We start from the raw sequence: 27,445 nt of genomic DNA, 5'->3' as shown, positions 1-27,445 counted from the left end.
CACTTTCCACCTCCCATGGACGGCCAGGTTTAACCAACAGGACTTTCCACCAGACCAGAGGCAGCGAGGGAAGGAGGTACCGAGCTCAAATACTCGGCAGCTCTCTTTGAGCAAAGGTAAAAGCAGGTAGAGCCACCATCCTCAATGAGTGCCAGACACACAGCAGAGAGACCCACCAGGCTATGCAAGAGACGTCGCTGGCTGTGAGGGCTACAGCTGTCACGTGTCTTTCCAACCACACCCTCCAAGTCTGGTGACAAGGCACTGGGAGGCCTCTTAGAATGGAGGACAGCAAGGAGACACTGAGAGCACTGGCTGGACCAAACAAATTTTCTCCTACCCCGCTAAGCTATTATGATCAACAATAACAGGGTTTCAGGAGCAAAGGACCTGATTTCACATTGGTAGAACCTGTTATGGCTTTTGCTGCTCACATGATCTCAATTAAACCTCACAATAACCCTGTGAGGAAGACAGGTTTTACTCATCTGTAATGATGGGGAAACTGAGGCTGCATCTGTTTTTTATTTCGTCAAATTAGTGACAGAGCAGGGACCGTGACACGGGGACCACCCTGGCTTGACAAAGCCCTCGCCGCCGATACATCACGAGAGCTGTCGGGGTGGGTGGAAGGAGTAAAGGAGGCCTGCAGACCCTGAAGCCCAGCCAAGGACACATGCAGACATCCAACGCTGACTCGGCCGCCACAAGAATGTCCCCAGCTTGAGGGCAGCTTCGCTGACCAAGCAGGGCCCTTGTCATCCTTAGAGAGGAGATAGGGAACCCAGAGACAGAGGCACACAGAAGAGGTGATTAGCCACGCCGGGAATCTTCCATCTTCAAGGCAACTTATAGAGAGTTACAGCTTCCTAACCCATTCCTGAGAATGCAGATAAGCTGCCCACGAAGTGTCACTCACGTATCTGACCCTTGAGACAAGACAGACCACAGCAAGTCCTATACTCAGCGTTTGCCAGTTCTCCCTACTTGTGAATATCACATTTTTCTGGCTGTCGGGAGTAGGGAATCCTTCCCATCAGCCCCCTTGGATTCTGACCCCATTCGGGCTTACTAAAACTCCCTGCTCTATGAGGCCTGCCCCAGCTGTCCTGAGCAGGACCCCGTGGTCTCCCCCTACCCGAATAGCTTTGAGAGAATCACCTTTCCCCTAAAAGCAGAGGGTATCCCTGGCCCACGCCTTGCTCCTGTCACAGGAGAAGCTCTGGGTCCACCACAGCTGGATCTGAATGAACAGTTCACAGAGTGAAACAGGGTTTATGAAAACTGGCCTTTTGGGCAAGAGTAAAAAAAAAAGGGGGGGTGGGGAGGGTGGCGGGAGGACGGCAGAAGTGCACTGCTGGGATGGGGTCAGGGCCACACGTGAACACCCCGAGTCTGGCCCAGAGCGGAGGATGCAAAAGACCCCGAAAATCAAGTGGGAGGAGGTAAAGGGCAGGGGTCCCTCCCACTGGAAAAGCCCAGAGGAGCTAGCAGCCACGGCTTGGGAAGGGGAGTTGTGCAATGACTGCGGGTCTGGGAGTCTCCGGGCTTGGCTCCCGGACACCAAAAAGGAACCCGCGCTGGGCGGGCCGGGTGGCAGCTCTGCGGTTGGTTCGAGGCCAGGCTGAGGATTCGGGGCTGCAGGGAGAGCTGCAGGGTACGGTAGGTGCCCAAAAGGGCGGCAGGGCAGGCGGGCACGGCGCGGAGCTGGCGGCGGTGTCTGGGCTGACTAGGAGGCCGAGGGGCGCACAGTGCACAAAGCCGGGGGTGCGGGGGACCGACACGGCGGCCGGGCGCCCAGGCGCAGACGCGGACCCCGGAGACCCGCAGGGGGACGCCGGGCGGCGCGCGAGAGGGGCGCTCACCGCCCCGCTGTCGCTCACCTCGAACATAAGCCCGATGAGGACGCAGAGCACCAGGCAGAAGCCGATGTCCGCATGGTTGTGGATGACGAACTCCTGGCTGAAGAGCGGGTAACTTTTCGTCCTCCGGCGGAAAGCCATGGCAGCGGGCGCGCACGGCCGGCGGGGCCCGCACCCGGCGCTCACCAGCCGCCGCGCAAACTTCTCGAGCCCAGGCCCACTCCGCCCGCCGGCCCGCCGCCCTCTCGCCCTCCCGCCGCCAGCCCAGCGCCCAACAACTTCGGGGGCCCGCCCCCTTCCTCCGCCCGCCCCCGCCCCCGCCGTCCGGAACCGCCCCCGGCGCAGCCCCCTCGCCGCCCGCGGCCCGCACTCGGTGCGCCTGGCTCGCTCGGGCCCCGCCCCCCGCGCGGTTAACCCTTTCGCCGCCGGGGACGCGAGGGGGCGGGGCCGGGGCCGGGGCGGGGCCGGAGGGCGGTGCGCCAGGCTGGGTTCCCCTTGCCCGGCGCTCGCGCCCCGCCGCGTTCTCCCGGCCGGGAGCTGGCAGAGGAGCGCAAGGACGCAAGGCCCTACCCGGACAGGAAGTGGGTCCGGGTTTCCCACTCCTCGGCGGCCGCTCCTTCCTCCGCGGGAAGGGAAGGGCCGCGGAGGCCGCGGGCTGGCCGCGGGGTGGGCAGCTCAGCTCGGTGCTTCCGGAGGTGCGGGCTGTGGCCTTGAGGGGCTGAGAGCCGCTCAGGTTCGGTGCTGGCCGGCATCCTCGTTGGCCACAGCGGCCTGCACGGATGATAATGAATGGACGGTTAACCAAGTATTCACTGAGAGCTAGAGAGGGTTAGGCACGGTTCAGATTGCTAGGAATATGCAGCAAAGACCCTGCCCTCGGGGAACTTGCTTTCCAATGGGCGGGAATGGATGGATCGGTGCAGTTGTGCTCTCTTAACTTTTGAGAACTTTGTGCTACTATAAATTAGTTTTACACGTTTTACCCAAAGTCTACCTTCGATGTTAATTGATCCGAAAAAGTGGAAGAATAAACACTGAAGAAGAAAAGAACTTTCTCATTGAAAGTTTCTGTTTAATATTAAGTTTGAAAAGTACTCGTGGAGGGCTTCCCTGGTGGTGCAGTGGTTGAGAATTCGCCTGCCAATTCAGGGGACGCACGTTTGAGCCCTGGTCCCGGAAGATCCCGCGGAACAGCTGGGCCCTGGGCCCGTGCGCCACGGCTGCTGAGCCTGCACTCTGGAGCTCCCGAGCCACGACTACTGAAGCCCGGGAGCCTGGAGCCTGTGCTCCGCAACAAGAGAAGGCACCGCAATGAAGGACCTGAGTGCCCGAACGAAGAGTGGCCCCCATTCTCCGCAACTGGAGAAAGCCCGTGCACAGCGACGAAGATCCAATGTAGCCTAAAATAAATAAATTAAAGAAAAAAAAACTACTCATGGAGGACAAAAGGTATTTTTCATAAATTAAATTGGCAAATATTGGATTTAGTCCTACCAGTAATGAAGGAGTCAACTAATCACTTTCCAGAGGTACAAAATGAGAAAAGAACTATTTAATTCCTAGTCCCTTTTTTATTAGGTCCACAGCTATTTCACTTCTAAGTAAATACAATTTCTTAGAAATGGCACAGTGTATGAAATGTGATTGAGTCTGGACTTATCTGGAGTTCCGAGATAAATTTTCCATCTTAAGTTTCTTGACTCCAGTATTTAGTCTTTGGTCTTTAATTCCTTTATCTGACATAAGGAAATGAGAAAGTAATGCCTATATCGGACTAAAGCTAATTTAACTTCAAGACTGACCTTTCTTAAAGTTGGACCTTAATCTCCTGAGGAATAGAAAGATCCAGAACTCTGGAACATCTCAACTTTCCATCTGTGAAAAGGTGTTCAAATCTTCAAACTGCAGCCATATCTATTAGGTTGAACCCTATGAAACTGACTTCTTTATAGGTCAAAACTAGAACACTAGCATTTCAGATGGTTCAACCTAATAGTTCCCTTGTGTTTCCACATGACCGTTTGTAGAGGATGTGGTGGTGGGAATTTCTTGCAAAGGTGGGATGCTAAAAAGAAAAGAAAAAGGTGGGATGTTGCTATCCCCTTAACATTAAGAGTTTAGTTGGGAAGTCCTGGGACATAGTTAGGTACTAGAACCTCCACATTTATAAATGAGAAACATGAAATAAAGGGGATGACTTAGGGCTCATACTGATGACCGCCAGCTCCAGACCCTTCCAAAGAACCCCAAAGACACGGGGTTCTTAGCTGTATGATTTAATATTTCATTACCTTGAAACCCCAAGGAGGAAGTCCTAGATGCCTACTTCATCCATCGCAACCATCTCTTAAGTCCTAGTTTCAAGACCTTCAACCCCAAATGGATCTCTTCCCAACCCCTCTCATGCAATCGGTCATGGAGTCCCATGAATTCTTACCTCAGAATCTCTCCCACCAACTCTCACCTCCACCACTCTTCACGGGGCCCACACAAATTACCCATGGTTACACTGCCTCCAGTATCTCCCCCTTCAACACATCTTTCCATTAGAAACATCTACTGAGCACCTGCTAAGTGCCAGATGCTGTGCTAGTTACTGAAGACAAAGATAGGACAACCCCTGTTGGTGGTTTTAAAATATGTCCTCAAGTTCTTTGATATTCCAACCTTCAAGAGATAGCAATTAATTCCCCTCTTCCCCTTGAGCGTGGGCTGGATTTAGTGGCTCACTTTTAACAAATAGAATAAGTTATGGTGTGTGACTTCCAAGACTATGTCATAAAGGCATTTTGTTTTTCTCCTTTCTCTCTTGTCTTGATCACTTGCTCTGGGGAAAGTGGGCTGCCCTGTTGCGAGGATACTCAAGCAGCTTTAGGGAGAGGTCCACATGGACAGGAACCAGGACCTCCAGCCAACAGCCAGTGCTAACTTGCCAGGCTTCTGCATGAGCCATTTTGGAAGCAGATCCTCCAGCCCCGGTCAAGCTTTCAGATGACCACAGCCCTGCTGACCTCTTGACTGCAACCTCATGAGAGACCCCCTAGCCTGAGCCAGACAGGTAGCCACTCCCGAATTCCTGACACACAGCAGCTGTGAGCTAATAAATATCTGCTGTTTTAAGTCACTGAATCTTGTTGTCACTGGTTATGCAGCAAGAGGTATGCTGGAGCTTACAATCTATTAGAAGAGACAGAGACATCATTACAATTCAGTGTGATGATGGTGACTCTAAGAACAACTTGAAATACATACCCTATGAGTGCAAAGAAAAGGTAACTTAATTCTGTCTGGCGTAATGGGAAGAGGACATTTGGGCTGGACCTTTATCTGGTAGGATCTTACTGATAGAGAATGCAGGAGCAGGGTGGGAGATGAATTTTGGAGGCTTAAGATGGAGCTAGGTTGTAACAGGTTTCAAATGCCATAATAAAGAACTGTGACTTTCAGTGTATCATAAATACCTTACAATTTTATTTGTCAATTATACCTCAATAAAGCTGAAAAAATTTTTTTAAAGAATTGTGACTTTATTCTGCAAACAATGGGAATTTTTTAAGCAGGACCAAATCTGTCTTTAAAGAGAGAACCATCAGGAATGTGAAAGATTGTTTTGATTTAAAAAGAGTGGTATCTTGGGCTTCCCTGGTGGCGCAGTGGTTGAGAGTCCACCTGCCGATGCAGGGGACGCTGGTTCGTGCCCCGGTCCGGGAAGATCCCACATGCCGCGGAGCAGCTGGGCCCGTGAGCCATGGCCGCTGAGCCTGCGCGTCCAGAGCCTGTGCTCCGCAACGGGAGAGGCCACAACAGTGAGAGGCCCGCGTACCGCAGGAAAAAAAAAGGTAAAAAGAGTGGTATCAGGAAGACCACTTGAGAAACTATTAGAACAGCCCAGTTAAAAACAAAGCAAAACAAAACAAACCCCTTCTCAAAGAATAGTGGCGATAAGAATAAAAGAGAGGTGAATTATTTCAGGGACAATTGTACGGGTTAATTAATTGGATTTGGTGATTGCTTTAATATATGATGTATAGGAGTTGGAGGAGTCAAATCTTTAGGCTACAATGACATAAATGATGGTGGGACCATTAAAAAACATATATGGGGAGTTCCCTGGTGGCACAGCGGTTAAGAATCTGCCTGCCAATGCAGGAGACGTGGGTTCGAGCCCTGGTCTGGGAAGATCCCACATGCCATGGGGCAACTAAGCCCGTGCGCCACAGCTACTGAGCCTGCGCTCTACAGCCCGCAAGCCACAACTACTGAAGCCCTCGTGCCTAGAGCCCGTGCTCCGCAACAAGAGAAGCCACCGCAATGAGAAGCCCGCGCACCACACAAAGGGTAGCCCCTGCTCTCCACAACTAGAAAAAGCTCACGTGCGGCAATGAAGACCCAACACAGCCATAAATAAATAAATAAATAAAATTAAAAAAAAAAAAACACGTATATGGAACAACAGAGAAAGAACAGTCACAAGCGAGGAGAAGCTGGCCTCAGCTTTGCACAAGCTGAGCCTGAGGAGTCTCAGGATGTTCAAATCGATGCTTTGACAGGTCAGTTGGAAACCATTGGACTGGATTAAGGGAGAGAAAGTCAGAGTTAAAGGTATTTGTGCTTCATCTGCAAGAGGACTGTGGAAGCCATGAGGTTAACTAAGTGTTCCCAGCAGAGTGTGCTGAGTGAGGAAAAGCCCGAGGTCAGCAGAATCTGAGGGACCCCCCAACTCCGAGAAGGGGGGAGAAGGAAAAGGAAAGGGGGGCGGGTTGAGGAAGCCATAATGCAAGCATTTCACCAGGGCAGGTTAAACCAGGCAGGATAAGAGGATGAAGCCCCTAGGTGCTGGCATTATGGCCTTTGAGGGCCCACTCTTTTAAAAAACTTTTTTTTAATTGCAGTATAGTTGATTTACAATGTTTCAGGTATACAGCAAAGTGATTCAGTTATATATATATATACATATATACTTTTTCAGATTCTTTTCCATCATAGGTTATTACACGACATTGAATATAGTTCCCTGTCCCATACAGTAGGGCCTTGTTTTTTATCTATTTTATATATAGTAGCGTGTATCTGTTAATCCCACATCCCTAATATATCCCTGCTCCCCCTTTCCCCTTCAGTAACCGTAAGTTTGTTTCTATGTCTGTGAGTCTATTTCTGTTTTGTAAAGAAGTTCCTTTGTATCATTTTTTTAGATTCCACATATAAGTGTTATTATATGATATTTGTCTTTCTCTGTCTGACTTACTTCACTCAGTATGATAATCTCTAGGTCCATTCATGTTGCCACAAGTGGCATTATTTCATTCTTTTCTATGACTGAGTAATATTCCATTGTGTGTATATACAGCATCTTCTTTATCCATTCATCTGTCGATGGACATTTAGGCTGCTTCCATGTCTTGGCTATTGTAAACAGCGCTGCAATGAACATTGGGGTGTATGTATCCTTTCCAACCATGTTTTTCTCCAGATATATGCCCAGGAGTGGGATTGCTGGATCATATGGTAACTCTATTTCTAGTTTTTTAAGGAACCTCCATACTGTTCTCCACAGTGGCTGTATCAATTTACATTCCCACCAACACTGTAGGAGAGTTCTGAGGGCCCACTCTTAATTGGACATTGGAGGAGGCATAGTTAACAGTGGGTAGAAGATGAGAAAAGGTGAGAAAATAGTCTATTCTTTTAAGAAGTTTGGTGAGAACAAGGGAAATGGATAGTGTCTTAGGAGATACAGAAGATCCAAGGAAGGATCTTTATTTTTTAAGATCAGAGCATATTTGGAGACAGAGAAAAAACACTCAGGAGAGAGAGAGGGAAATACTTAAAATACTAGAAATATGGGAGATCATGGATGAAACCAAGGAGGAGGCCTGAGGGTCACTCCTCTGAGGCTGGGGCAACAACCTAAGATGGGTGAATCTATAGTTAGGTCTGGACGTGGAGGAGATAATAACCTTTCATGTTTATATTGTGCTTTACAGTTACCCTGTGAGGGAGGAAAGACAGTGATTACCAGCCCCTTCTTATAGCTGTTCTGAGACTCATGAAAGACAAAGGGCCACATAATTAGCAGGTAGCTGAAACAGGACTCAGACTAGAGACCAGCACAGGGTCCCCTCTGCCCACCCAAACTGGAGCCTTTCAGGCTTCCTAGAGCATGGCACTGATCAAGTGAGCACCATTTGTCTCTCCCCACCTGTCCCATCATGGCAGCTGATAATTCTGAAACACCAGTGCTTAACTAGATTGGAGTAGCCCCTCTTTCCAGAACAGACCCTGCAGTTTCCAATCTCTGTGTCTTTGTTCCTCTCACAAGGCCCTTGTGCTATGTCCCTTTGCCTATAAAGGTAACTATCCTTGAAGATAAAGGGTGTGTACCTCTTCCTTCACAAAGCTGTCTTCAGGGCACTTAGGCTGGAGGCGTCACATAGCACCTGCGCACACCTCTCAGGTAGCAGCAAGTTCTCCTGCAATCAGTGGATTTGTCTATGAGTTTTACACACCCTTTGGATGGTGTCATCTTTTAGGGCAGGCATCTAGCCATTCGCTCTCATATTCCATCAGCACCAAACACAATAATCCCACGTGGTGTGTTCTCACTGAGTGTTGTTTTAGTGAATAAACGATTGAAAGAGAGATGCTGTTGCCATGGCCGGTATAAGAGTGACCACTAACCCCAGGAAATGGAAAATGTCTTTTCTCGTATAACAAGAAGTCCTGAATTAGTTCATTCCCAGGGGTAAGTGATTCATCCAAACCTGGATTCTCACTGTCCTGCCATTTTGCCACTCTGTGTTTGCTTTTGTCTCAGACTTGTCCCTCATGGTTTCAAAGGGGCTGCAACAGCCCCAGGCATTCTATCTTTCATACAACAAGACCCAAAATTCAGACAAGAAAGAGGGGGGCATTTTGAAGAGTGAAGAAAACTTTCCCAGAAATCCCAGACTTTCCCCTCATGCCTCATTGGCCAGAAATGCATCACATGCCCATTCCTAAACCAGTCATTGGCAAGGTGAGTGGAACTGACATGACTAGATTAACCTTACCAGGAAGGCATCCTCAGAGGAGCTGAGGAGACTTTCAGCCTGCTTTGAAGATCCTGACTAGGTCCTGGCAAGAAAAAAGGTGGGGACCTAGTATGGAGCAGGTATCCAAAAGCATCTGCACCATAATTTTTGTCAGGGCTTTTTACTCTATATATTTTCACCTCTTTTCCTCAAGGGACTCATGGCACTCTTGCCCAAAATGAGTCTTGCTTTCTGGTTTCCGTACAGTAGACACATGAGCTTTGCAAATGTCACACACCTACCAGTCACTGTTGAAGTGTCTCGCTGATGGAGCTCCAGCTTGACAAAGTGTAGTGTTGGTGCTCCGAAGGTCCAGCATATCATATCACATTCTTGCCTCTGATACCACAGTGGTTTAGTGGAATCAGTGGTATACTAAGGTCAGGGCAGTGGAAGCAGTCAGCCCTGGGGGCACGCATGAAGGCGTTGCATGATCTATAAAGAATTTTAAAACAATGATAAACCTCTGAAGGCAATGTGGTATCCTGGATTTAACCCTGGAACAGAAAAAGGACATTAGTGAAAACATGGCTGAAATCCCAACAAAGTCTGTAGTTTGGTTAATAGTATGGTACCAATGTTAATTTCTGTGTTTTGAAAAATGTACCACGGTTACAGAAGCTGAGTGAAAGGTTTATGAGGACTCTCCATAATATTTTTGCAACTTTCACGTAAATCCAAAATTATTTCAAAGTTAGAAACAAATTTTAAATGACAAAAGTGACTAAAATTCTTTGTTTTTTAATTACCACCATGGCAATTCTAAACAATGTTAGAGGTAAAAATACTTCCCCAAATCTTTTGGTCTAAATTCTAAACAATTGTTGTTGCTGTTGAGTTTTAATAATATGTATGTAAATTTCGACCTTGCCCATTTTTACTATTTATCTTTTAATAAACACTGCATCCTACATGAAAGTTAATTCTAGTAACTCTCATATATACAGCCGACTCCTAATACACAGGGTCTCAGATGCACATATTTGTTTCCAGTAAGTTCATACCCATCTGGAATCAGCCTAGCTTGTTTCCAGCACAGCCAGGTCTCCATTGTGACAGAAGCTTGGGTTTGAACCACAAATTGGAAACAAACAATGATAACAGTGATTTTATAGATGAAGAAACAGAACTTGTTACTTTAATTCTGTCATTCTTTGTGACCACCGGCAGCCCTTATTTTTGTTTAAAATGTAAAGCAGTAAGACAACAGTAACAGAGTACAAAATGCCTGCTTGCCACACTCACTCACTTTCGGCAGTTAGGCGGTAACTCCGAAAAACCAAGTCGCTTGTCCAGTGGCAGCAAGTGACTCAGTGGCAGAGTAAGACATGGGAACCAGGACTCCTGACCACTCAGGGCTCTAACCACTGCCCCCTATTTCCTCTTTCCAAGTCTCATTCAGCTGGAGACAGACTTATTCCAGACGACTAATGAGTGTGCCACCTGACATTCAGAAGGGAAGTAGGGGGCATTTTTAAAAAGAGACACAACTCAAATTAACATTAGAAATGAGTACATTTCAGGGGACTTCCCTGGCGATGCAGTGGTTAAGACTCCGTGCTTCCAATGCAGGGGGTGTGGGTTTGAACCCTGGTTGGGGAACTAAGGTCCCACGTGCTGCACGGCTCGGCCAAAAAGAAAAGAAAAGAAAAGAAATGAGTACATTTCAGTCAGAATTCCTGCAACCAGGAAAATACTGGAATACAACAGTTGGGGAGCAAAGGAATGATTTCAGATCTTGATTTCCACCGAGTTCTCCAATTTGGGGGGCATCTTTCAATGGAAACTCTCTGGGGAACTTAGCCTTAGTTTGTTTAAGAAGAAAGCAAGAACTATCAGAATGGCATCTCTGTGATGCAGTGGGCATCACTGCGAGGAAAACTCCATAGCAAGAACTCTGTGGAAGGACAGTTTACACGAGCCTCTGCCTTCCCCGAGCAGCTCTCGCCCAGTCTGGGGAGAAAGGCAGACACTCTTTTGATTAAATTTAAGCAGCTCCCTGTGAACCTTTGTAATCAGTCCTTGAAATTCATCCCATCTCTCTTTCTCACATCACAGCCCAGGATTCAGGAACCATTCACTTGCGAGTTGTCAATCATGAACACTACATGCAACTACTGGGTGTGTCTTTGCCTAGCTCCCAACCACAATAATGGTTTAGGGGTGCCCCGCTCCTCACTGAGCTGTTAATTGACCTCCTATTGCATGCTTGGAAGGATGATGGATGCGTGGAAGTGTGGGTGGATGGATGGATGGATGGGTGGAGGGGTGGGTGGATGGATGGATGGATGGATGGGTGGAAGGGTGGGTGGATGGATGGGTGGAAGGGTGGGTGGATAGATGGATGGATGGGTGGAAGGGTGGGTGGATGGATGGATGGATGGGTGGAAGGGTGGGTGGATGGATGGATGGATGGGTGGAAGGGTGGGTGGATGGATGGATGGATGGGTGGAAGGGTGGGTGGATGGATGGATGGATGGGTGGAAGGGTGGGTGGATGGATGGGTGGAAGGGTGGGTGGATGGATGGATGGGTGGAAGGGTGGGTGGATAGATGGATGGATGGGTGGAAGGGTGGGTGGATGGATGGATGGATGGGTGGAAGGGTGGGTGGATGGATGGATGGATGGGTGGAAGGGTGTATGGTTGGATGGGTAGGTAGATGAGCAAATGGACGGATGGATTAATGGATCAACGTGAGGGAATTCATACCACTCCATCTTTATACTGGTGCCCAAGGTAATTGCATAGTGAAGGGGCCCCAAGGGGATTCTGCTTCCACACAGGAGGCACGTTCAAGAACAAAGATATATCTGGGTTGGGTAGAACTTAGCCGTGGGGTAGATTTAAGGCCCTGGGAGACGGGAACCATAGCTTTCCATCTGTGTGCCTTAGCAACCAGCTCATTCCCTACTGCAGAATAGGTGCTGAGAGACTGTTGACAAAAATGAATGAATGAATGATCTGAGAAACACAAGGAAGGCTCCCCCTGACCCTGATACTCCCCCCCACATTCTGATTTTTTGTTACTATATTCCAACGTGAAAATTTCATCCCTTTGTAAATCAGTCACGTATCCAGAAAGTGTCCAGTTATGATGCAAAATATTCCTGGATGCTAAATACATTAAGCCCTTTCCATCTGTTGTCTCTCTGGCAGAAGTGAGCTGGTCACACTGCTGTCTCACTTGATTCTTTGCTGATGAGGTTGGGCACAGGGCAAGCCCAGAGGTTTCTCTGACGGGGCAGAAGGGCTCTTGCTGGGGAGTGGGAGAGGGCCCTCCAATGCAGGCGGCCCCAGGGTTCGGAGGAGGGACCCAAGACCCCTCTCCCCTGATCTCGGCAGCCAGCCCCTGGCCCCAGCGCCTTCTCAGCGGCCCCTCCTCCATAGGAGAAGAATTCCTCACTTTGTCCCCTGGGTTTCCACAAGCTGGGTGGGGCACTGAGGTGAGGAAAGAAAGAAAGAACAGGAAGAGAGAGAGCAAGAAAATAAACACGAGAAGCGGAGAGACACAGGACAGTAAAGAGAGAAGAGTGGAAAGAAAGTGAGGCTAGATATAGGCAGGGGGTAGGAGAGAGGAAAAAAATAGATTCTCTTTGCAGCACAATGCTTCTAGTAATAATATCATCATTATCTCGCCTGAGCAGATGTGCGAGGACTCTGTCTACTCATTATACAGCATGAAAATGGAACGAGTTTCCATCAGCCTCATCGGAAATCTTGGCAGATGCTGTCAGCAAGTGGTGCTGCTTCTGAGATGTGATTTTTCAATAGCAGATACAGTACTTTTTGACTGCGGTTGGGAAAAAGAGAAAAAGGGAGTTGATTGTGCTTTCTTTTTTTTTTTTTTAATTTTGAAATTCTTTTCTCCAAGGAGGTTTCGCCTTAGACCACATCGAGCTCCTTGGACCAGCCACGTCGGCATGACCAGTGGTCTGGGGCTGGCCTGCGGTCTTAGGGCCACGCTAGACCCTGTGCCAAGCCCTGTTCCTTGGAAACAGCCCCTCTGCTCAGCCTCCAAGGCACGCCCTGCGAGGCCCTGACCTCCCCTACTCCCCACTATTCATCGTCTCCAGTCCCCTCTTCCACTTCCGCCTGGACCTCAGTGTCCCTGTCTTGCATGGAGACGTCTGAAGTGTGCGGTTCAAGCAAAGAGCCTTTTGTTCCCAGCTGAACAAGGCCCAGGGAGCCCGGCAGCGCCAGAGACAGGAGCGGACACCCTCCATCCCTAGACGGAAGCCTCGCAGTGTGCAAGCTCCTCATGACCAGCGCCACCTTCCCCGGGAAGGCGGCCAAGGCCTGCGGCCCCGGGTAGGAAATCCCCAGTGAGAGGCCCTTCCTGAGCGCCACAGAAAATGCTTCTTTTCATCGACTCCAGTCCCCTTCCTTTCTAGCGTGAAGGCCCAATCACACCCCCCTTCCTGGCCTTCCACACTCAGTTCACATGCCAAGTGCCCCACCCAGCGCTTGTTGGCTCCTGCACCCTCAGCTGGTCTCCCCCAGCCCCTGGAAAGCCTCCTCTTTCCCCCAGTGGGGCTGCCCACTCTCCCTCCGCCCAGCTCCCTGGGCCCTCACACCAAACTCTTCCATGCCATGACCTAACATCTCCAAGAGGCTCCTGTCAGGTTGGATGGAAAGGGTTTGTTGACTTTGCCAGATTAGCAAGGGGAGCAAATTCCACGGATGCCTCAGTTCCAAAGTCTCAAAGTTCAGACCTCCAGTTTGATAGCAGGAGTTAAGTGATGGAGGCGGCCTGAGATAGCACAGAAGAATAACAGCAACAGCGATCGCTCTGGGTGGAGCAATTACTAGCTGGCAGGCAATTGTCTCTGCCCTCTCACGAACTTCTAAACTTAATCCTCACAACAACCTCGGCTACAGGTACTGCTGGTAGCCCCAACTTGCATACAAGGAAATAGAAGCCCAGAGATATTAAGTAACAGGCCCAAGGCCCCAGGCCAGTAGGAGGCAGAGCAGGGTGTGCCTGGGGATGGCACTCCTGTCCCCATCCCTGCCTCTCCAGACGTGCCCTGGGGGTGGCAGGAGATTTGGATTCCAGCCTGGTTCTGCCACTCTGCAGGTGGGTGACCTCAGGCCAGCTGCACTCTTTCCCAATCAGAAAAATTAAGAGAATGAGGTGATTTCTTGGGGCACTTTCAGGTGGTAACGCTGTGATTTTTTTTTTTTTCCTAATTATAAAGGTAGTCAGGTATAGCACAGGGAACTCTGCTCAATATTATTTAACAACCTAAATGGGAAAAGAATTTGAAAAAGAATAGATACATGTATATGTATGACTGAATCACTTTGCTGTACACCTCAGACTATCACAAGATTGTTAATCAACTATACTCCAATATGAAATAAAAAGTTAAAATAAAATAACGGTAGTCAGAAAGATCTCCAAACTTCCTGGATTCGGGGCCAACCCCAGGTAAAGGGATGGATTATGTGGCAAAACTGATGCTTGGTGACCCCTCAGGGCTCCATCTGCAATGTTTCCCTCTGTCCAGACCAGGCCTCTGGTGCAATCCCTCCTACCCCTCCAGGCCCCAGAGTCCTGGGGTGGGGGAAAAGAGGGTTTGTCCATCACCTAATAACTCAGAGGACACACAGACCATGCACATCAGGATGGGGAAACCCAAACTCCTTATTAAAAAAGAGCTATCCTTTGAATGCATCCTCACTTGTGCCAGGGGTGACCAGTGCTAGTCAAAGGTGAGCTTAGAGGTTGCTCTAGGCCAAGTCTCTTGGGCAAAAGGGGAATGGTCTCTCATGCTCTGCTATGAGATGGAGTTGTAAATACCGTTTCAGAAACTAGGGGCCGTGTGACCAGAGATGTCCTACTCCCCTCCTTCCTGCCAGAAGCCCCTCAGTGACTGCCCATTGCCTACAGGGGGAAGCCCGCATCCTTTGTCTTGGCTTCAAGGAACACCATAGGCACACTCTCACCCTCCCACCTTGGCCTCCATCTTCCCTAGAAACTCATAAGTACCACCCCTGCCAATTTTGACTGAGCTGGCAACATCATAAGAGTTAACTCTTGGGACTTCCCTGGTGGTCCAGCGGATAAGACTCCGTGCTCCCAATGCAGGGGGCCCGGGTTCGACCCCTGGTCAGGGAACTAAGATCCCACATAGCACAACTAAACCCATGCGCCGCAACTATGGAGCCCGCGAGCTCTAGAGCCTGTGCCCCGCAACTAGAGAAAGCCTGCACGCCTCAACGAAGACCCAGTGCAGCCAAAATAAACAAATAAATAAATAAATTTGTAAAAATGAATAAAAATAGAGAGGTCTCATTTAAAAAAAAAGAATTAACTATTACTGTTGGTGGCAGATTTGTAGCATCCTATCTGGTTGATTCTAAGATGCACCCTTTTTCTCATTTTAACAGCTTACTCATTTAACACTGATCATGCAATCGATGACATGTTGTTGTTTATCTGGCAGCACTGTTTTCTTTTGTTGGTTCACGGAATAACGACGTAGCTTACAAATGAAGGCATCTCGGGTTTGATGAAGTATGGTAAGTAGCATTTTCCAGAGTTGAGCTCTGGAAGCTGCTTGCCCATTCTCTGCATCTTTTTCCCCCAATCAGGCCTGGGTCCTGGTGTAATGGGGGTGATTTCTGGGGGCCTTTATGGATCTCTGGTTGCAACCACGGGTGATCCTTAAAATGTTTAATGACTAGACCAATCAAAACAGAAGGCTGAAAACCACTGGCATGTCTGTCCTGGAGCTTACTTGATCCCCACCCTGGTTGTGGTACTCTTTCCTGATTTTATGGACCGTTGCCTGCACCCTCAGGGAACGTGGCCTGTCACCCAGGCCCAGGGGAAATCCCCAACTGGATTAAGCCAGGCATAGTTATCTCAGTCTCCTTTGCCTTTACTGGCTTAAGGGATGGGCATGTATATTAGTTTAGTCTTGCTGCTGTAACAAATGAGCATAAAACAATACAAATTTATTATCTTATGGTTGTGTAAGACAGAAGTCGGGTACATATCTCACTGAGCTAAAATCAAGGTGTCTGCAGGGCTGAGTTCCCTTCTGGAGCCTCCGGGGAAGAACTGGTTTCCTTGCTCTTTAGGTATTGGTAGAATTTAGTTTCTTGCAGCTGTAAGAGTGAGGTTGCTGGCTGTCAGCAGGGGGCCTCTATTAGTGTCTCGTGGCCTCTCTCCAGGTCTTACATATAGCTCCCTCACTCTCAGAACCAGCGACAAATCCCCCTCCTGCAGCCATCTCCGTCACTCAGCTGGGTTTATGTGATTATGGTTTGTTTTTTTTGTTTTGTTGGGGTTTTTTTTTGGCCACTACATGTAGCTTGAGGGATCTTAGTTTCCCGACCAGATATTGAACCCATGCCCCCTGCACTGGAAGCTCTGAGTCCTAACCACTGGACCACCGGTAAGTCCCATATGTGATTATGTTGAACTCCCCATCTCAAGAGTCTTCCTTTGGGACTTCCCTGGTGGTCCAGTGGTTAAGACTCAGCACTCCCAGTGAAGGGGGCCCGGGTTCAATACCTGGTCAGGGAACTAGATCCCAAATGCTGCAACTAAGAACCCGCACGCCACAACTAAAGATCCCGCCTGCCGCAACGAAGCAACTAGGACCCTGTACAGCTAAATAAATAAATATATTTTTAAAAGTGGGGACTGGGACTTCCCTGGTGGTGCAGTGGTTGAGAGTCCGCCTGCCAATGCAGGGGACATGGGTTCATGCCCTGGTCCAGGAAGATCCCACATGCCGCGGAGCCACTAAGCCCAAGCGGCACAACTACTGAGCCTGCGCTCTAGAGCCTGCAAGCCACAACTACTGAGTCTGCGCGCTACAACTACCGAAGCCCGCGCCTAGAGCCCTGCTCCGCAACAAGGGAAGCCACCGCAATGAGAAGCCCACGCACTGCAACTAGAGAAAGCCCGCATGCAGCAACGAGGACCCAACGCAGCCAAAAATAAATAAATAAATAAGTAAAACGAAAAAGAAAAAGAGAAAGACTCTACCTTTTTTTTTTTTTAAAGAAGATGTTGGGGGTAGGAGTTTATTAATTAATTTATTTATTTTTGCTGGGTTGGGTCTTCATTTCTGTGCGAGGGCTTTCTCTAGTTGCGGCGAGCGGGGGCCACTCTTCATCGCGGTGCGCGGGCCTCTCACTATCTCGGCCTCTCTTGTTGCGGAGCACAGGCTCCAGACGTGCAGGCTCGGTAGCTGTGGCTCACGGGCCTAGTTGCTCCGCAGCATGTGGGATCCTCCCAGACCAGGGCTCGAACCCGTGTCCCCTGCATTAGCAGGCAGATTCTCAACCACTGCGCCACCAGGGAAGCCCCCGAGAGCCTACCTTTAATCTACAAAGTCCCTGTGGTCATGTAAGGTAAGAAATTCACGGCCTCCAGGGGACAAGAGTGTGAGGGTCTTTATAGGCCATTGTCTGCCTGCTACTGCATGTGACCCACTCTGGCCGATGAGATACAAGGGGAAATCTGCTGGGGCTTGGGGAAAGATTTCGCTCCCTGATATAACGATTCTGAGGCTTGCCGCACTCTTACCTGCTTTGATTGAGGGGCTATGAGCTATGGCAATCATTGTGCCACACTAGGCATCAACACCAAGAATAAAAGCTGACACACAGAGAATAGTAGTGGGAATATCAGAGTGAAAAGAGTGCTTGGCCTTTTGATGACAGTGTTGCACCACTGAACCAACCTAGCATATTTAACCTAGCTCCTACTGGCCCCCTCTTTAGGGCTGGAGGAGGACCCTGTATTTCCAGTTACCGCTGGGGATTCGTCTTAGAGGAACAGACTGCCCATAGTGCCTGATGCTGCCTGCTAGACTGCACCTCCTGGTTGAGAGGATTGTCTGAATTATGCCTGAACCTGCTGTATCCTTCAAACTTGGTGGCTTGGACTGCTGGCTGCCCTCCCAGTGGCTCAGTCTCCCCAGCCCTGCCCCAAGGAGTCTCAGCTCTTTCCTCCCTGTTAATCCTGCATTTCCAGGGTCACATCCTACCTGTGCTCTTCCCACTTTGATGTTTCTGGTGTATCATAATATCCAAACATCCTAGACTGCTGGCCATTCTCTGAATAGTCCTTCCACTTTCCTGCTTCTACGCTGTTCCTTCATGCTGGTCCCTCAACTGGAAATGCTCTTTCAACACTCTCATATTTTCACCATTAAATCCTCGCGACCATCTTGTGATGCTATTATTCCCATCTGGCAAATGATTCAAAAACATTAGGTAACGTATTTAAGGGGATGTGGCCAGCAAGTGGCAGAACTGGGATGCTGATGTAGGTCTCTCTGACTTCAATGTCCATGTCCTCTGACTCCCCCATTTGACATTTTAGAGAAGACACTGCCCAACTCAAGTCATGAAGGACTTATCCCCTTCCATGTATTATAAACACCCTGAGGGCAAGGAGTGAGTCATCCCTTATTGACCCCCAGAGTCAGTGGTGTGCAGGTCAAGGTCAAAAACTGGCTTGGGGGTTGGAGGTGGGAGCCCTGATTTGTAGTGTTTTCTATGGGGTAAGTACCCCATAGTGGCTGATTTCAATGTCCCAATGTGACCTTACTGAACCAGGGGCTGGGAAGAGTGAACAGTGCACAGTGTTATAGGATGTTTCCACCGTACAGATATACAACAGATGTGAGTAACCTCAAGTGCACAGATAGGGACTTCCCTGGTGGCGCAGTGGTTAAGAATCTGCCTGCCAATGCAGGGAACATGGTTCAAGCCCTGGTCCGGGAAGATCCCACATGCCATGGAGCAACTAAGCCCGTGCGCCACAACTACTGAGCCTGTGTGCCACAACTACTGAACCCCGCACACCTAGAGCCCGTGCTCCACAACAAGAGAAGCCACTGCAATGAGAAGCCCGCGCACCGCAACAAAGAGTAGACCCCGCTCGCTGCAACTAGAGAAAGCCCACGCGCAGCAACAAAGACCCAACGCAGCCAAAAATAAATAAATAAATTTTAAAAAATTAATAGCTTTAAAAAAGAGAGCACAGATAACAGCAAAATGTAGTAAAAATCATTAGGAAGTGAATGAGTTTTGATCATTTATTACCTTTGTTTTAAATCCTGTTGCTTCTATTTTAATTTTATGTAACTTAATCTTTAAAATTGTTGTGTTTAACAATCGGCTTGCAAGTTTCCTGGAAACTTAACAATTAGGTTCCTAACTGGTTAGAGCCGGCTCCAGCGTGCCACTGCTGGAGTCTAGTCCGAGGCTTTGCTTTTAATTGGTTCTAGGATGGTGGTGGGTATGCTAATAAAAAGAACATGCTCATCCACTAATGAGTTTGGAACAGAGCTGGTAACCAGACTTCAGCATTCTTTCCCATGTCTGAGAATGCCTTAGTTCCACCGCTCACACAGAAGGCCAAACAAATAAAAATTAGCTGAGGGTGGAGACCAAAGAACAGCCAAGGCTCCAACTAAGGTCTGTGAAAACTGATCTCTGCCCAGTGCCAGGGTGGGGCCTTGTGACTGCTTCCAGTTCAAAACAGTCCTGGCAACTGGGTTTGAGCAACTGTCCTCTCTCCGACTACACCCACAGCCAGAGCAGTACTGAATAAAAAGCACCAGTCATCTTGTTATTCTATCACATTCCAGAAAGTACAGCACCCCCCCCCCCCAGGAACTGGGGAGCCTAAAAAGAAGTAACAACTAGATTGCTCCTCCCAAAGGCACAAAGAAGTGCTGCGCTGGGACTGCCTTAAGGTTTCCTTATGGGTACAGCGCTGACATCACTGGAAACTGGAGTGGGCAGGCACAGCTTAGGGAGGGAGAGGGCCAGCTGGAGAATCAGCTGTGCTGCACTGCACTCAGCACTATCCCTGTCCCGGTTGAGAGATTGCACCATATATGGACTCAGGCTCAGGACGGCAGTCCCGCTGATTTGCATTGGGGCTCCCTGAAAATTGCATTTTGGGATTAGGTCATTGCTACCAGCAAAAGGGAAGACCCCAGTAAGGCTTGTCAGCATAAAGAAATCGGGCCAACTGTGGTCTGGCGTGGACCGAGGAGGGAAGGGGGTGCCGCCCCTTTCCAGCCAAGCTGCTCTTGGGAGCAGGCCAGAGCCTCAGCAAGCTGTGGGAGTGACTCTCGGCCACGGTGCACTCAGTAACAGTCTAGGCTCCCAGTTACTCTGGGGTCAAGATGGGTTCACCCAGGTAAACCCCAGCTAGTGAACTCACAACCTCATCCCCTAGGTCCAGACTGGGTCAGCCCAGGGTGACACAACTGGGCCTTGGGAATCCAGGGAAAGGGGAAAGGAAAGGGTGGGTTGGAAGTGATCTGGGAAAGTGGCTTTTAATAAATGGCCAATAAATTGGATCCAATTTGTAAAGATTAATTAATTTGTTTTGCTGTTGTTTCAGCAATTGGATGGCTTTAACTTTTTTCTTAAAGGACCAGTTTGAATTATTTCAGGACACTTCTCTCTCTGTGCACCTCTTGATTTGATTCAAAAGACAAGAAGCATGAATTACTCTCTGGCAGTGAGAATGAACTGCTCCATATGCGAGATGCAGAGAAACCTCACAAACATAAGGTAGAGAGAAAGAAAGCAGACACAAAGGAGGCCTGTGAATCCCATTCATATCAGCTCGAAAACAGGCAAATCCATCTGTGTTGCTAGAACTCGGGATAGTGGTTCCTTTGTTGGCGTTAGTGCCTGGGAGGGGCAGGAGGGCTTCGGGGTGCGAGTGATATACTCATTCTTTGTCTGGGTGCTGCTTACACAGATGGAGACACACTGAGATGTCCACTTAGGATCTATGACATGTCTGTATGTCTGTAATATTTCATTCAAAAGTTTCATTAAAAAACCCACAAAAACCAGGTCTTCCAAGATGGTCCACACTGTCTATGGGGTGTGTATCTCCCTAAATAAACCTTCGTTTGCTTTAAACACACACACACACACACACACACGCACGCACAAACCAGAATGTAATCTTATGAAGTAACTTGTAACAGCAAAACAGTGAATTCCTCTGTGCCAACCAAAAATAAGCCCTGAGGGTCAGTGCAGCACAACGCGCAGAGCGACACTGGCTCTGACCCCACTGCTGCTGTTCACCGCTGAAAGGGTCTTGGGAACCCAGCTCCCCACTTCTCACATCCTCCACTGCAGAACAAAGGGGTGGGATTCGATGAAATGCTCTCCCAGAGAAGACTCCTCTTCCTACCTGCTTCAGTGGAGATGGAATAGATTTAATGTTTGCTTTGCCTCACCTGTGATCTTGTAGAGGAAAGTTCTGCAGGCTTGGTGAGCCCACAGATCAGATTTCACAGTCAAGGCGTACACACGCCTGTGCTCACACACACACAGGCACACGTGGGAGTGTCGAGCCCCTCTCAGCAGCCTCTCGTCACCCATCGTCAGCCTTGACTTTCCCATTCATCTCCATTCTCGCCTCACCTCCTCCCCCTTGATCTTAGTGTTATTTGTCTCCTAGGGCTGCCATACAAAGTACCACAGACCGGATGGTTTAGAACAACAGAAAATTGTCACTTCACAATTCTGGAGGCTAGGAGTTTAAGATCAAGGTGCTGGCAGGGCCACGCTCCCTCTACAGCCACCGAAGGATCTTTTCTATGCCTCTCTCCTAGCTTCTGGTGGCCTCAGTGATCCTTGACTTGGGGATAATCACTCCGGTCCTCCATCTGCACGTGGCGTTCTCCCGTGACCTCACGTGGCCGTCCCTCTGTGCACGTCTGTGCTCAAATTTTCCCTTCTTATAAGGACACCAGGCATATTGATTAGGGCTCATCCTAATCAACTCATTTTAACTTGATGACCTCTGTCAAGACTCTATTTGCAAACATGGTCATATTCTGACGTACTAGGGGCTAGAACTTCCATACATATATTTTTTGAGAAGGACATAATTCAACTCATAACATCCAGTGATAAAAAGGCTTCAGGAAAACCTCAAGTAGCCCCCAACTCTATGCCCTGCCAGGAAAGAGTAAGGATTCCAGATGAAGACCAAACACCGAGAGACTTGAATTAATCTCGTGTTTGTATCATACTTCCCACGCCCAAAGCACTTCCATAATCAATATATCATTTGATTCCCCACAGTAAGAAAGGTAGAAATGCAGGCTCTGGGGCCAGACCGCCTGGGTTGGAATCTCAGCTCCATTTGTTACCAGTTGCTTGACCCTGGGCACGGGACCTCTTTGCCGTGGTCTCCTCGTCTGTCAAAGAGGGATGTGCCGAGAATCAAAAGAATTAACACGAGAAGCACTTACAACAGCGCCTGGCACACAATTCGCATGGATAAGCCTTAGCTACAGCAAGATCAGAACACCAGACTGCGTCATCCCCATCTTACAGATGAGGAAACTGAGGCACACAAGAGTGATTCTAGGCAGATCCAGAATGGAAACCCAGGCCTTGTGGGTTACAGCACAGACTCATTGGGTTATCTGGCCTGACTTGCTGTCCCTTTTAGGTAATAGTAACAACAACAACGACAGCTACCTTTCACTGAGCACTCAGTAATTGCCAGGCACTGTGCTAAGTGCTTTCCATCCAGCATCTCATTTAATCCTCGTGTGAGGTCTTGGGATCCCCATTTTAGAGCTGAATCACCCAGCTAGTGATGGGAAGCCAGGATTTGAGTGCAGGCCTCTGCAGCATCAGGGCCTGAGTTTTCGACCCTTTACGTACCATAACCTCTGGAAAGAAGATGACCACTGTAGTTGCTTGCTTTATAAACCAGGTGTTGCCAGGATGGATCAGGTGATATTTATAAGCTCAGGAAGAAGCCATTCCTAACCATCCTTCATCCTAAGTGTCCCATGTGCTCCCACGGAAGGATTTGCAGATCTGACACCAGAGCTTAGGAAGCCAACCCTGGGAGAGGAGAGACGCCAGATGAGAGCGTTATAGCCAAGGCCAGGCCCGGGTGCCAGCGAGATTGTCTGATGCTGCTGAACAGGTAGAGGAGAACCCGATGCCAGAACCCAGAGGGAACTGCAGTGCCCGGGCACAAAGGCTTCGTGACACCTTTCATGTCTGTGAGGAGAGAGAAGAATGACACTTCACTTGGGTGCAGGTAGTCCTGGGGCAGCGGGGATGCTGCTCAGACGGCCACCTGGGAACACCTTCCTGGTTGGGGATGTCAGGCAGAGACCTAATGGAAGCAGCCACATGGGGGCTTTGCCCAGGCTGGGCTGACACACATCCTGATGCACACACGTGGTTGTGTCTGGTGACGCAGACAGACACGACTGTTTGGGCTTTTGTCGTTTCTTCTTCTCCCTCTATCAGCAGCATTGCACTCAAAGTCCTTGATCCCAGTCGGCCTGATTAGGGTCGTCACGATCCCTGGGCCCTGCCTGTGCCTCCTGGGGCCCCCTGGTGGATGCACCAAGGTTAAAGGAACCAGTGGAGGCCGAAAATAGGGCAGCTGTGGTGTGCAGAGGGGAAGGCGGGGTACAGTGGATTTTTTTCCAACAGAATTTACAGAGCGCTGGCCTGAATCTCTCTTGCCCCCCTGGGTGAATGAGTTACCGTGACAGCTCTGCCCCTGGAATGGACTTTGAGGGGAGGGCAAAATAAAAGGTTGGCCGCCTCCTTCGATTTCCATTTGGAGCACTCCGCAACTCTCCAGGGCATTGAGAAGGCAACACACTTGGAGTTTTCCCAGAAGAATGTGGGCTGTGGCCTTAGCAAAAGGTGTTTACTCCCTTGGAGGTGGGATTTTTATTGCTAGTTTCAACATCAAGGAGGTGTGAACGTTACATACAAATCCTGACAATCAATACCACCTGAGGAAGGCCAGAAAGGGGTTGCACAGGTCACTGCTTCTCAAAGTTCAGAGGCACAGTTTGGAAACAGCTGGGAATCTCGTGAAAATGCAGATTCTCAACCAGTAGTTCTGGGGTGGGGCCCGGGAGTCTGTGTTTCTGACATGTCCCTGAGGCTTGTCCTCTGGATTAAGAAATACTCCTGTACCGTCCTGGCATTCTTCTCCACACACACCACCCCCGCCAAAAACCTAAAATAAAACCGGGGAATTGCATTTCCTGGAAGTGTCTTACATGACCCCAAATAACTGGGAAAGGACTGCCGTACGGTATTTAGGGTTTTAACTGTCCCCTCTGCTCCCGCCCACCAAGAATGGTCTTACACTAGAGCAGGTCAGAGGGTAGCGCAAAGGATGAAGACGATTTCACGGACAGTCTCCGGCAATCTTAAAGAAAAAACAGAAACAACAGTATTAAAACTACCAGATTTTGCTCTACAAATACATTTGCTCTACAAATACATTCTTAAAGGTGGCTTGGACTGATATATAAGCATAACAACAACTAGAAAACATGGTTAAAGGCAAATTTTATTCTCTGTGCTTTTCTGTATTTCCCAAATCTTCTACAAACGAACGTATGTTGCTTTCTTTTTTTTTTTTTAAAGGCTACGCTTGAAACATTCTGGACTGTGGAAGTGCACAGGCCTTTTCCCTGGTACTGGGAACTAGAATGGAATCTTTAACATTCAAGAGCTGATACTGTCTAGACAGGTACATTCTGCAGATAACTGAACCTTTGGGGATGGAGGGAGGGCTAGGATCTTCTGGCGTTGAGGAGATCAAGCTGGCAAGGCAGGTGGGCGTTGAGCCACCATTTGGCATTGAAGGAGGGAGGGAGACAGCGCGTGGGGAGCACCCAGCCTCTGCCTCCTGAGGTCATGCTGACTGCTTGTGGCCCAAGGTCTGATTTATTTTAGTTTCTATGTCTGTGAGCAAGGCCAGTTTGCATAAATGATGGTCTGGCATTTTGATCCATGTTTACAAATCAATGAGCAGACTACCAAAATCAATGAACTGTGACCGTGCGCATTTTATAGATGAGAAAAGGCAGGTTGGGGTAGGGAGGTTGGAGAGGGTAGAATTAATCACGAAAATGGAAACTTCATAACTCAGTTTCCCTTCCAAGGCATTTCCTTTCCTTCAGGGATTCCCAATCTTTGGAAGAGATAGCGCACGTAACTCTGGATAAACACAGTCCTCTCCTTATCAGCAGGGTGCTTTGTACACAGTAGATACTCATTTTTAAAAAATACCCTAATGTTTCTTTCATAATGGTCTGAGCATAAAGCACAGAGCAATTTTAGGAAATTGCCATCTTTTCCCACTGGTAGCAACAAGCTTTGCAGAGAGGTTTGCATACGCAGTCACCAATACCTATTTGTTAAACAGAATAAAAGAATATTGAAGAGACAAGATTTAGGAGGTCTGAAAAAACAAAATGGATTGCTACGAAATGGGAAAAGAGCTGGCTCTAAAATGTAGCAATGTTCTTTTATGTTTACACATATAAGACGGCTTTATAGGTTTCACACATGTAATTTCTAATGTTTGAGAAAATAAAATTATAGGAGGGCTGCCTTCTCAGGTCCCTCAACCCTCTGTTCAGGAATGAAGACTGGCCTTCTGTTACCAACTTGGCCGATCTCTCTGCTGCTTTCTTGCCAGGCCTACTCAGATTTGAATACCCTTCATCCTGCAAAGGTCAATGTAAGTGACATTTGCTCTTTTGTCTCCAGAGGTCAATATAAGTGACATTTGCTCTTTTGTCTCCAGTCTTCATTCCTCTGGGTCCTTTGTTGACCTAGACCCACGACCCTGCCAATCAGTTGTCCCTTATTTTCATGGCTTCCTCTAGAAAAAGGAAAAACTCCTTTATAGGCAGGTATGAACAACTGGTAAGTTTAGAGTAGCCCAGAGAGGTTGCATTCCAGGCCAAACTCTGAGCAGACCAATTTGTCTCCTAAGGCTCTCCTTGACTATTTTTGATCCTCTGTTTTTAGTGTCAGGGTGTCTCTGGCCTCCAGAGCACATCTCTGAGGCTCTCTATTACCTCAGGGAAGGCTCCCGACCTGCAGACTCACCCTGACCCCCATACCTTTCCCCCTCTCACCATCCTATCTGAACTTACCCAACCTTGCCCCAGCCTTCAGCATCTTTGTCATAAGTTGACCAAATGTACCAACAGGCCCCTTAATAGTGAGAATTAAAGACAAGTGCATTTTTGAGATGACAGACCTTCAAATCACCCAATGTAAGCAACCCTGCCATTGGGTCCGTGGGCCCCATAAAGATTGATGACAGATAAGTGAAGCTGGGGTCTACGTGATCTTCCCTCAATTGCACAGCACCTTCCTCTGGCCCTACGGACATCGGTGACTCACCAGGAGCGTCAGAGGACCAAATTGCTCCCTAAGCAAAGCAGATAAGAAGAAACACAAGGTGGTATTTGCTGGGGTGAATCATTGCCCTTTCAGCATGTTTGAACTGTCTACTTCTGATCCAAGGTCCCTGGATGAGCAAATTGATATATGACCAGTTAGATTCTCCCTGCAGTGGTTTCAGCACATGCCCAAAGCCTCTGTCATAATGCTGTGCACTCCCTGACCGCCTTGCTAATGGTAACTGGGCTCTGCACCATACGTACCAGGCTGGGAGAACCAGAAGACCAGATGTGGGCCCAGGTGCCCCTTTCCCCTGGCAAGAACCAGCCCCGAGTTCCCACAGTTTGCCATATCTTACCACTGTCCTACATCAAGCTCCATAATTTATTATGGAAAGCACTCTGCAGTAGAGAAAAGCAGATGGGAAGACGCTCAGAAATCCCACTGCACCAGCAGCTAATGAGAACAGTTACTGTCATTTGCTGTCAGAGGCAGCATGAGCTGGAGTTCTCAGACCCAAGTCAAGCAAATAAGAACTTGAGAAGGAAACTCTTATAAGCAGAGGAGAAGTCTGCCACTGTTGTTACACCAGGCTGCGGTGGTATCTGGGTTGGAACTGCAAGACCCCCAGTTGAGAGTATAGGCTGGAGGCCTGGTCAGGAGTCTGAGCTATGGTGGGCCACACAGACCCTGGAACTTTCCAGGGGATCTTCCTCACCAACAGTCCCCCAGTGTGACACATTCTTTCTTTTCTTTTTTAATTAATTAATTTATGGCTGCATTGGGTCTTTGTTGCAGTCGCAGGCTTCTCATTGCGGTGGCTTCTCTCGTTGCGGAACACAGGCTCTAGGCATGCAGGCTTCAGTAGTTGTGGCACATGGGCTCAGTAGTTGTGGCTCGCGGGCTCTAGAGCGCAGGCTTAGTAGTTGTGGCACACAGGCTTAGTTGCTCCGTGGCATGTGGGATCTTCCCAGACCAGGGCTCGAACCCGTGTCCCCTGCATTGGCAGGCAGATTCTTAACCACTGCAGCACCAGGGAAGCCCCTGACACATTCTTAGCTCACTGTCAGTAATGGGTCTCTCACTAACTGAGGATGTTGGATTGGGGCAACTGGAGAAATATCAATACATTCCTGGGGTGGGTGGGTGGGTGGGTGGGTGCGTGGTGTGTGTGTGTGTGTGTGTGTGTGTGTGTGTGTGTGTGTGTGTGTGTGTGTGTGTGTGTGTGTGTGTGTGTGTGTGTCTGTGTGTGTGTGTGTTGGGGATGGGGCTTACCACTTACTTTCTGATCG

General features: G+C 48.8%; 1 protein-coding gene and 1 long non-coding RNA gene across 5 annotated transcripts in view; both read right to left on the bottom strand.

Moving 5' to 3' along the window:
- Window positions 1–2,117, bottom strand: part of TRAM2 (translocation associated membrane protein 2) — a 73,883-nt gene extending 71,766 nt beyond the window's left edge. For both annotated transcript variants that reach the window (XM_060021674.1, XM_060021673.1), the window contains exon 1: window positions 1,884–2,117. In XM_060021674.1, coding sequence (XP_059877657.1) covers window positions 1,884–2,003 — 120 coding nt within the window. In that variant the 5' untranslated portion in view covers window positions 2,004–2,117. The remainder of the gene's footprint in view (window positions 1–1,883) is intronic.
- An 821-nt stretch (window positions 2,118–2,938) lies between these two features.
- Window positions 2,939–27,445, bottom strand: part of LOC132431936 (uncharacterized) — an 80,064-nt gene continuing 55,557 nt past the window's right edge. The window contains exons 2-6 of one of the 3 annotated variants that reach the window (XR_009520818.1): window positions 24,094–24,156; window positions 22,629–22,814; window positions 9,178–9,432; window positions 8,247–8,335; window positions 5,356–5,638 (exon numbers count right to left, since the gene is read on the bottom strand). This is a non-coding gene — a long non-coding RNA (uncharacterized lncRNA). Of the gene's footprint in view, window positions 3,263–5,355; window positions 5,639–8,246; window positions 8,336–9,177; window positions 9,433–22,628; window positions 22,815–24,093; window positions 24,157–27,445 lie in introns of those variants that run through there. The other 2 variants (XR_009520816.1, XR_009520817.1) reach the window with 2 other exon arrangements.

This window comes from Delphinus delphis, chromosome 10, assembly GCF_949987515.2.
Source record: "Delphinus delphis chromosome 10, mDelDel1.2, whole genome shotgun sequence".
Lineage (NCBI taxonomy): Eukaryota > Metazoa > Chordata > Mammalia > Artiodactyla > Delphinidae > Delphinus > Delphinus delphis.
This window is presented reverse-complemented; position numbering and strand designations above follow the sequence as displayed.